An 11539-nucleotide genomic window follows, 5' to 3' on the forward strand; every position below is an offset into this window, starting at 1 on the left:
ATTTTAAGCTTTTCATCAATTGACTCATCCAATGAAACAAACTAAAAAATGATATGTATACTTAGATGATTATTTTATGCACCTTCTTGCTTTTACCTTTGTTGATTTTATATGTAGTCACAACATGTTTCGTGTCGGCATTCTGCATTGCTTTGCTCTTACTTTTTGGTCTTATATTACATGCTAATCATGCTTACTAATTCTAATAATTTTTTTTCTTGTTACAGACGACAGGGCTCAGTCCCCTGAGAGACCTCGCATTCAGGGGACTTTAGGGAATACATATCAGAGGCTGAAAAAGGTCGTTACTAGTGCTGAGAGGTGTGACAATCCTACAACCACTATGATCACTCCTCCCACTACCCCTCCTCCCACACCAGCTCCCTAAGAGACACCACCTCCCACACCTACACCGGTTATCCATCCAGATTCCTCCTGTGATGAGCTGGGTTCCTCAACTCTTGCACCTCAGATGGTTGAATCTTCCAACAGAGTATATATTGTGTCAAAGGGAGACACATTAGAGTAATTTCAATTTTCAGCTTGTTTTTTATTGTAACATATATTTCAATTTTAATTTCTTCCCTTTCATGCTGCCCGTGACACGTATCACAGAGATCATCCAGAGCAGTTACGATTAGTCATTTCTCTTATGGAAATAGAATCTGATTACAACTTAGGATATGTGATTTTGGGAGTTTGAGGTTGGCGAGTATGTCTGGGCTGATTTGAACAGAGCCTGGTCCTTTCCAAAATACCAGAGAAAAAGACAAAGAAACCATCAGAATTGGACAATGAAGGGAGCTAGAGGGGTTGCACTCCACATTTGAGATTCGATCCCCTACACAGAGCACTACCAGAGACTGGTAAGATTTTCTCAAAATTTAGAAGCTCGAAAATTTATGTATTTATGTGATTCTTAAATTTGTATGATCGTGTATACTGAACGAGCAGTTTTACTTAGAGTCGTCCACTACAAAGTTGTATGTCCTCATACATCGGTGTCCGAACACACATCAGCTTTCTTACGTGAAGATTTGGAAGAGGAGCTATACATAGTTTAGCCACAGGGTTACAAGGTTCCAAGTAAAGAAGGTTTGGTCTGCAAATTGAAGAAGAGTCTCTATGGCTTGAAGTATGCTCCAAGATAGTGGTATAAGAGGTTTGACAAGTTCATGTCAGATAATGAGTATTGAATTGCCAGACAGACCACTGTTGATTCATCAAATACTTCGGTAACTGTTAATGTATGTAGATGACATGTTGATTGTAGGGCTAAATATGAAGAAAATTAATGACTTGAAGAATCAGTTATCAAGTGAGTTCTATATGAAGGATTTAGACCCAACTAGAAAGATTCTCAGGATGAGAATAAACAGGGACAGAAGTGCAGGAACACTGAAGTTGTCTTAGACAAAGTATGTTGAAAAGATTCTAACGAGATTCAACATGAGTTTCAACATGACTGAGGCGAAACCATCCCCTTAAGTAATCACTTTAAACTATCTAAGGAGTTATCGCCAAACTCTGAAGCAGAGCAAGTACAAATAGAAAAAAGTCTGTATGTTTCACCAGCTAGAGGTTTGATGTATGCGATGATTTGTACAAACCATATATTGCATATGCAGTGGGAGCGGTCTGCAAGTATATGGGCAATCCAGGCAGACATCATTGGGAGGCGGTAAAGTGGATTCTCAAGCATTTGAAGGGAGCAGTCAACAAAGCACTTTGATATGGAGGTGTAATGATCAGTCTAGAGGGATTCGTAGATTCATATCTGGTAGAAGATGTGGACAGTAAGAGAAGTACAATGGGATATATCTTCACATTAAAGAATACAACGATGAGTTGGGCTTCTAGATTGCAGAAGATTGTTGTACTTTCAACTACAGAGGCCTAATATATTGTTATTAGTGATGCCAACAACGAGATGATTTGCCTACAGATTTTCATGACAGAATTGGGCAAGGAGTGGGGGATTGGACGACTCTACATTGAAAGTATGAGTGTGATTCATCTTGCTAAGAAAGTTGTTTTTCATGCAAAGAAAGAAACACATTCAACTGAGGTATTTATTACATTCGCTCTCTTCTTAAAGATGGGCGGTTATTCCTGAAGAAGATACACAACTCATAATCCTACAAATATGTTGACGAAGGTGGTAACTGTTGAGAAACGAAGTTGTGCTTCGCTTCAGTTGGGTCTCTTGAATGTTGAGACCGAGGGTAAGCCACACCACGATACTTGAATATGAAGGTGATTCAGATTGAGGTACAAATACAGAGGACTGATGTTGGGTACAATTGTCTCCATGTAGGAGATTATTGTGAATATGGAGCCAAAAAAACCCCCAAGATCCCGTCGCCTATGAGCCGTTTGGGCACATAAGTATCCATCATTGGGTGCTGACAGAGAGGGGGGAGCCTTTGCGTGCCCTTTGGGCACTCAAGTGGCCATACTTTTGGCGCAAACAAAGGTGTCGACGCTCAAGCGCCTGGTTTGCTGGGCGCGATCCCTAGAGCTTGGCGCTTAGGCGCTAAATCTAAACGCCTAAGTTCCTAGTGCAGTTACTACGCTTTTTGAGTTTTAAACCCAATTTTGAGCAGTGTAATGATGGGTGGGTGTACGTCTTCCTTTAGTGTCCTTCAACAAGTTTCTGATGAAGGAGAAATGAGTTGGAGAGAAAGATTTTTGGGATCTAGACATGTGTTTTTTCGCGTTGGATCGAAAAAAGAAGATTGTGGAGTGTCCTGCAAGTTGCTTCATATGAGTGTAGAGAAGAAACATGTATGACTCTTTTGTAAAACCATCTAATTTTTATAGTGAATTTGTGGTGGTGCGGCTCTGTGATTTTTTCCGACTCTTGGGTTTTTCCACATAAATTTTCGTGTGTTTTTCTGGTTGTTTTGATTTTGTTTCTGTGCTTAAATTTATTATGCACCTTTTCTCAAATCGTGTGATCATGTTACACTGTGAAATTAGAAGGAGATTCTTTCGGAGTAATTTCTCCCAACATTTTTCAATGATCTTAAATAATATTGATGTCTAGCCCATGAAAGACTTTCTTGACAACCACAAATCAATTTAAGAAGTATATTAAATATTATGTATAAATTTCATATCATCTAAATCAATTTGATCAGTGCATGCAATGTTGTATAGAATGATGACCAAACACATCGCTTTCTAATTTGATAATTTAAAAAAAATTAAGGGAGAATATATTATTTTGGTATATTTTTTGAAGATGGTTAGCAAAATACCACTATACTTACTAAACAGAAATATACCTTCTATACTAAAAATATGGAAGAGTCTCTATCTAGCCATACACAACTCAAATGCACAACAAATCCGTAAGCATGATGCAAGGTATTTGCATGTATTCTATCGTCAAAATAATGTAGAGCAAAACAAAACCTTTATAAACCTTAAAAATGAGCAATGTAATTCTTCTTAACTTATAAACAAGGACTCGATGTCCTTTCGTCACACATTTCATGCTCTCATATAAAAAATATTTATATTTCTCATCTATATGTGATTTTCTGGGGCTTGAAACAAAGTTGTTGACGAATAATTAAGATATGTAGTAACACATAAACTCTATCATAAACAATTTATGATCGACTAATATTATCAAATGTGCACATGTATGCTATGATATAATGCTTGAGATTCTCCATATCAAGTCTAAATATCAACTCTTGGAAGTAATTATTTTGAAGAGAAATATAATAACTAAATATTTGACCCTAATAATGATTACATTTTTTTTAACATTCATTCAAATTAAATGATAAATATTGAGAAATTTATCTAGCAAATAAATAGTGTACATGAACTATGAAAATGAAGGCTGCAATCTTATTAGGCATCCCAACTTAATAACCATGAAAAATCAGTACCATAATCACAACCATAGTGTAAGACGGCAAACTCGATCTTTGTTAAACATATAAAAAAATGTTTGAATGAGGAGTATGAGCGCACAAGTAATTAAAAATTTAAAGGATATTGAGAAAGAAATTATGGATTGATAAAGAGGAGAGAAAGGATTTATAAAACGAGAGATGAGGGTAATCACTAGCTCCATCCCAAATTTTACTTCAACAATTAGCCATATTTATTAAATAAAAAATAAAAAATCCTCGACAGTGTTTGGTTGTAACCTGAATTTACGTTAAATAGAATTTATCATATTCAATAAATCGGATGGTCTTTAAATCAGATAGTTTCTACAACGAAGATGAGCTAGCGAGTGGCAGCAAGAAAAAAATCTTAAATGCATCTCACAGTCGGATTTACTAAGTCCGGATTTATGTCCTAAAAGAAACGAAAAGTGGGAAGAAAAAATGCGAAAAAATTCAATTTAAGAGACGGTTGGATTTATTTATTTATTTATTTTTATGTTAGCCTGAATATACATTAAATCTATTATGTTACCAAACACCATATAAGAATACCTCACATGTAAGATGTTGTCTAAATGACATTCATTAGCCAAAAACTAAACTGACGTTCTCCTTTTCTTAGTTCTGCATCCCCTGTAAACAACTGACCTCCGATAATTTCTCTTAGAAATTTTGGCTATAAATGTATTGGCAATGGTGAAATGTAACATATCCCACAATCTAAATGTTCAAACTAAAACAAGGACATAAATTGCATGCATGAATTTATATGATCACCAAATAACGAAACAAACATAACCAAAAGCATCAAATGAAATCTGGATGTACCTCCTCCTCCACTTTGCTACAATCCCTTAGAAAATGTTGGTTGATCGAATATTTTTGAAATGGTTCGTCAAACTCCTCTTTTTCTTTGTCCAGGTACTCGCTCCATTTGCTCGATGTCCCCTTCCCAACAGCAACAACACACTCTCCCTTGCTCTTTTGCGAGATGCCTATAAACATTTTCCCAATCAAAATAAACAGATTTGTATTATTCAGCCACACTTTTTTTTTCTTGGAAAAGAAATCATCACATGCCTTTGTATTTAACATCGTAGCTCCTTGAGAAATTCTTTGATGGCATCTTTTTCATCTTCTTTCTCAGCTGCCTCTTTGAAAAGTGATCTAGATCCTTTGTAGGGAGGTCTGCAGTGACATTGCGAAAATTAGGATTTCTTGTTCAGAGCAAAAATGCCAAAAGAAAAAAGGACAACTTTACATAAATTCCAGACAGTTCTTATGTATTTATTTATGTAACACCCAAAGTTTGATATTTACATTTATAACATTTTAGTTCCATAAATCCATACAGTTCTTTTGTATAACATATGTAACACCCAAAGTTTGATATTTACATTTATAGTGCCTTACTGTCATAAATCTATACATGAAAAAGTGTATCACTTTTATAAAGAATGTGATGGTGGCATTTTTAATATGAGTTGAGGATTTAAGTGATATGGGCGTAAATAGGAAGGTTTAGGTGTTTGATAGATAAATATGTAAGAATTGTATGATATGTCTCTATAAATCCGTTAAATCCAACTAATAGTTGGATCTAATAAATCCGGATTTATGTTATTAAATAAAGGGAGCACAAAACAATAAGATTTAATTTACCCATAAATTTATACAATCCATTGCCGGTGTTTTGCTAGATTTAAGTTAAATGAATACCTAAATCCTATTAAAATTCTCTTACCAAACACCTCCTAAGAAAAGATTTATAGTGGAATAGAAAGGAAAAAAAGAAATGCGAATGAAAATTACAGAGTTTAGTAGTGGAAGAAAACCAAGACACACTAACCAGTTGCACACTAATCGAAAGAACCAAGAAAAAAAGGGATGCCAAGTGTGCCATCCGGAGGGAGAGCGATAGGCTTCCACATAAAGACATTGTTGCCAAGTAGTTGCAACGAAGAAAACAAAAAAAGATTGTTCTCAGAACGAAAGAATTAGATTTGTGAAAGAGGAAGCGGGGAGAGAGCTCCATGGATTTGGTTGGAAAAGATGGAAAACAGAGAAGAAACTAGAGAAGTGTCTGATGGTCGTGGAGACGAAAAAATATTAGGTGCGGCTGACTGTACCTCCGGACAACGGTTCAGATGTGGCCATGTTGGATCACAGTGCAGCCCATCCGGACGTGCGGTCATCGGATATAATATTTTCTCCGTGGAGATGGAGAAGCGAGCGGGAGATTTACAGAGTGCTATATTTCATGAACAGAGAAGTTCAGGTTGGTAGTTTTGTTATATTAAGTTTGAGCTGTTATGCTAGTAAACTATGTAGTTTTGGGTGACATATATGCAAATCCCCCTCCACAAGATTGCTGGTAATTTAATTTCGTTGTTTTATAAGCCAGAGGCTAATGCAAGTATAAAAAAAATTTAGTTTTCTGAATTACTAAAATGAGGAGAAAAATAGGTAATGAATGTCAAAAGACCTGTGGCAAATTGATTAAAGATAGCTGTATCTTCAAGTTTGCGGGTTTGAGACATGTTTTAAGTGGTTTATCACTCACCATGGGAATAATGTTAGCAATTAAGTATTAAATTAAACGTTCATTTACTTATTAAAAAATGTTTCCACATTATGCCTCTCTATATAATCTTATAGGAAGACAACGCAATTCAATTCACCATAAATCTAAGTAAAACCTGAACCAAACCAAGCCTAACTTGTTAATAGGCTCCCACGGACAGGGAAGAAACTTGAGAAGTGTGTGTCACGGTTGTGGAAACGGCGAAGTAGGGAGTGTTACATTTCATGAACAGAAAAATTCAAGGTGGTAGTTTTGTTATATTAAAGTTTGAGGTGTTATGTGAGTAAAATATGTAATTTTGGGTGGTATGCATGTAAGTCCCCCTTCAAAATAACGTTCCTCCTAATACAATGGCTCTACAAGATTGCTGGCAATTTAATTTCGTTGTTTTATAAGCCAGAGGCTAATGTAAGTATAATAAAAATTTTAGTTTTTTGAATTATTCTCTTTGCTTTCTTTTGAAATTAAATGAGGAGAAAAATAGGTTAGGGATGTCAGAAGACCAGAGGTAAACTGATTATTGATGGTTGTATCTTTAAGATTGCAGGTTCGAGACATATTTTTAGTGATTTATCACTCACCATTGGAAAAATGAAAGCAATGAATTATTCAATTAAATATTCAGACAATTGTTTAATAATTTTCCCACATTATTCCTTTATATAGAATCTAATAGAAAGACAGCAAAATTCAATTTTGTTGTGAATTGGACCTAATTGAGTGTCCCACTAGTAAAAGTGAGAATATTAAAGAAGTCTAGGGGTTTATTAGTAAAATATTGTAAAACCCTATTTAAGCTCATAAGTAGGTTTTGAGCACACACAGACTTGCTACGTAGGGCCGAGCTGGGGTATTTGAGGGCCCCGTGACTCATTTTTTATATAAAAAGAGAGATTACAGAGATAAGAAAGAGGGAAGCTCCCTCTAGAGTATGGGTCAAGATTAAAGAGCCATAAAGCCCCTTAAATGTATTGGACTCCATATTTATGAAAAATAGAGAGCTATCAAGAAGAAAATTACATCTTTACCCCTGCTTTTATGAGGGGGTTACAAGATATTTTGATGTCTCTCCAGATTTAGGCATCTTTTGATGTCTCCAGATTCTTCAAATGGCGTCTTTTCATATTCGTAATTGATTTAGGCATCTTTTGATGTCTCCGGATTCTTCAAATGGCGGATCCTTCCGGATCAACCAAGAAGGTGTCGATCAGTTATTTTACCTAGATGACGGGCGTCCCTTGCTTTAGGAAGTCGTTTGGGTTTGAATACAGCAGATGGTTGAATCTGGGTGGTCGGTCAAGGATGGTCGGCCGGTTACTTGAAGGACGGTTGTCCTCCATATGTGGTCAGCCGACTCCTTGCTGATGGACGACCAAGATGGTCGGTCGGTTGGAAGGATGGGTTCCGGCTGGTAGACTGGAGAACTACATGTCTTCATATTTTCTGTCATACATGATTATCTACTTTCAATCGACCTATAGGGTTTTTGGTTGGTCGACCTTAAGACGGTCGGCCGGCCTTGAGTTCTCCGGTCGAACATTAGCATTTGATCGGGTCCATCGGGTTGCCCTGAGATCCGTGCATGTCATTTTTAGGTGTACGTATTAAATTCCTCAACTAAAATGTCATTACGCTCCAACTAAAATGTATTATTTCTTTTGATATTGCTGAGGTAATCATCCAAGAAAAAAGGGATGGACCGGACACTTAGGACTAGAAAGTGGCATAGTGAATTCTCGTACTTGGACCAGGAGGGGACTGCCTTAGCTTTGACATTCATGGTAGAGAGTGTTGAAGTAGGAGAATATGATAGGAGTGGGGAGGATGTGTTGTTGCTACATCACAGATACATGAGACACTTATTTTAGTTTACTGAGTCGGTTGTATCATATGAAAAGACAAATAAATAAAAGTCTATTTGTGATGTTTGTAAGTTTGAAGCTCTTATATCAGCTCTGGAAATAAGAGTTCTGTTATGCTTGATAAATTATGATGTTTGAGGATCTTGTTCTATAATTTCTATAAATGGTTATCGATAGTTTGTGACATTTATTAATTATTTTTCTCGTGTTACTTGGTATATTTAATAAAAAATAAGGGTGATAGTTTATTTACTTTAAAGACTTCTATAAGGCAATTTAGACTCAATATGGTGCAGTGGTGAAGGCATTGAGATCTGATAATGGAACAGAGTACACCAACAAAACATTAGGGGAATACTTGTCAGCTCAAGGAAAACAACATCAAATCATATGTCCATACACACAAACATGAAATGGAGTAGTAGAGAAAAATAATAGACATCTTCTAATGGAAGACTGAAGCATGATGATTGTAATAAATGTCCCAAAGCACTTATGAGAGCAAGTAATTTTAATAACTGTTCAATTGATCAACAGGATGCTCTCGAGAGTGTTAGATTAGAAGTTTCAATGTCAGATGTTGAAAGCAGATAATAACATAATCCTCCAATTGAAATGTTTGGATGTGTATGTTTTGTGAAAGATAACAGAATATCAGTAGGAAGTTAGATCCAATAGCTGTGAAACGTGTGTTCGTAAGTTCTGTTATCCAAAAGGGGAATGTAGGTTAGAGCCTGGTAGAGAATATACTGTTTGTGAGCATAAATGTGTCATTTAGGGAATTTGAGCCATACTACACCCAGAAAGTGACCTCGCCCTTCAGTGACTCTCCAGATATTGAAAATATGAGGCAGGGGGTGAGTAGCAATGGTGAGAGAGTGGTACACGTGACAACACCTTGTCCTGTGATGTGGGATGAATCAATTGAGGAATTGAAAAAATGAAAAGAGTGAACCCAGAGGTTGTGGAATTCTAAGAGTGTACATGGAGAATGAAGCAAAATAAGGGGACAATGTCTGCAGTGTCACTTGTGTTAGCTAGTCCCTTGTCCCAATCTTCCCTAACTCTTGAGATACCTACACTATCCACCTCAAACTCAGAACTCCCAGGTAATATGATTCCTCCTCCTTGTCCTTACCCTCCAACTTTAAAGAAGACCACTGTCAGCAATGTGAGACATCCTCCTGATCGTTTTGAGTAGAAAAATGATATTGCAACTTTATTTCATATTATAACATATCGCATTTTTAAGGAGCATCTATTGCATCTTTGGACATTGTCTCTGTACCCAAGTGTTGGCAGTTTGCTAAGGAGGACCACATGTAGAAAGCAGATACTCATGAAGAGCTTAGAGCACTCGATAAAAACTGAACATAGGAGATAGTGCCACTACCAACAGGGAAAAAGACAGTTGAGTGCAAGTGAATCTTCACGGTGCAGCAAACTCTAAAAGGGAAGATGGAGCGGTATAAAACATGAATGGTGATGAAAGGGTACAGTCAGACATATGATATTAATGATAATGAAATCTTTGCACCAATAACAAAAATGAGCACGGTAAGGACACTGGTTTCTTAGGCAGTGAATGGTGGATGGAGGTTACACAAATTTGATTTGAAGAATGCATTTCTTCATGATGAGTAACTATAGGGGGTATATATGGAGATATCACCAGAATTTGATACAGTCCAGAGAGCGAGCAAGGTGCGTATGCTTAGGGAGTCACTATATGGCTTGATGCAGTTTCAAGCCTAATTTGACAAGTTTAAAAGGCTATGGTGGGCATAAGATATCAACAAATCAATACAGACAATACGGTGTTCTTTCGACAACATGAAGTTCACACCACTATACCTGTTGTATATGTTGATAACATCATTGTCACTGGCGATGATGGAAATAAATTGTTTAACTAAAGGTAAGAATGGACAATGAATTTGAGGTGAAGGATCTTGGACATCTCAGATACTTTCTTGAGATTGAAGTAGATCATCGACTTGAGAGGATGGTCGGGTTCCAGAGAAAATGTGTACTGGATCTCATCACAGGAAAAGACATACTGGGACGCAAATCTGCAGTCTCTTCAATTGACCAGAATGTCAAGCTAAGTGCAAATGCAAAAGAATCAATTGATCGTGAGATGTACCACTGATTAGTGGGTCGTCTAATCTATTTGTGTCACACTCGAACATACATCACTTTTGCAATGAGTACGGTGCATGATCCAAAGAATTATCATATGGATGCAATGTATCAGATTTTGTGGTACCTGAAAAGTGCATCAGAAAAGAGGTTGATCTTCATGAAGTATGGGTATGTAGACATTGAGGGCTTTTATGATGTTGACTAGGCAAGTTATGCTAATGACAGAAGATCAACCTCAGGATATTGCATGTTCGTAAGGAGCAACTTGATCTCTTGGAAGAGCAAGAAATTGCCTATAGTAACGAGGTCAGCAACAGAAGTAGAGTATAGGGTCATGGCCTTAGGAGTTAATAAGGGAGTTGCTGAGATGATGTGGCTGAGAGCCTTGTTGGTCGAGCTCAAGATGGATCAAGGTACTTAAATAAAGTTTTGATGCAACAAGTCAACAATCAACAAAGCCAACAATCTGGTGCAACATGACAGAACCAAAATTGACAGATTTTTCATCAAGGAAAAGCTGAATAATGGCTATCGGGACTAAGACGTGTAGTCACTGGAGAGCAAGTGGTTGACTGCATCACTAAGGGGTTGTTTGGTTTTTGCTGAAAATGAAATGCAATGTAAAAAGTTTACAAAGTACTATAATTATAATGTATTTGAGATAATTTCGAATTGTTTGATTCACTGTAAATAAACGTGGGACTTTATAATTGTTTGTTTGGACTGAAGTGGATTGAAAATAATATATTTTAAATATTACTTTTTGTTTGGCACCAGCAGGGAGCCGGTAGGTAGTTGGCAGCATTGGGCTGGTAAGCAACATGCATGAGCAACAGCTAAGGTGGCTACGGCGGTAGGTTGCTGACGACATCTACCTGTGACAGCAACTGTGGGTGGCGGGCAGCCTGCAGCGACAACAGCAGCAAGCAGTCAACGATGGAGGCAGCAATCGGCGATGGCGATGAGCAACGGTGACTGGGGCTATGGCGAGAGGTTAGATGGGCGGAGTGGAGTGGGCAGCGAGTGGTGGGAGG

At 37.1% G+C, this 11539-nt stretch overlaps 1 protein-coding gene across 1 annotated transcript in view; it reads right to left on the reverse strand.

Moving 5' to 3' along the window:
- The window catches only part of LOC110029788 (MRN complex-interacting protein), a 32038-nt gene that overhangs the window by 19186 nt on the left and 1313 nt on the right, over nucleotides 1-11539 (reverse strand). Inside the window, exons 3-4 of the mRNA XM_020732221.1 lie at nucleotides 4995-5102; nucleotides 4743-4909 (exon numbers count right to left, since the gene is read on the reverse strand). Coding sequence (XP_020587880.1) covers nucleotides 4743-4909; nucleotides 4995-5102 — 275 coding nt within the window. The remainder of the gene's footprint in view (nucleotides 1-4742; nucleotides 4910-4994; nucleotides 5103-11539) is intronic.

The sequence above is a fragment of the Phalaenopsis equestris genome, unplaced genomic scaffold (genome assembly GCF_001263595.1).
Source record: "Phalaenopsis equestris unplaced genomic scaffold, ASM126359v1 Scaffold000604, whole genome shotgun sequence".
NCBI classification, from domain to species: Eukaryota; Viridiplantae; Streptophyta; class Magnoliopsida; order Asparagales; family Orchidaceae; genus Phalaenopsis; species Phalaenopsis equestris.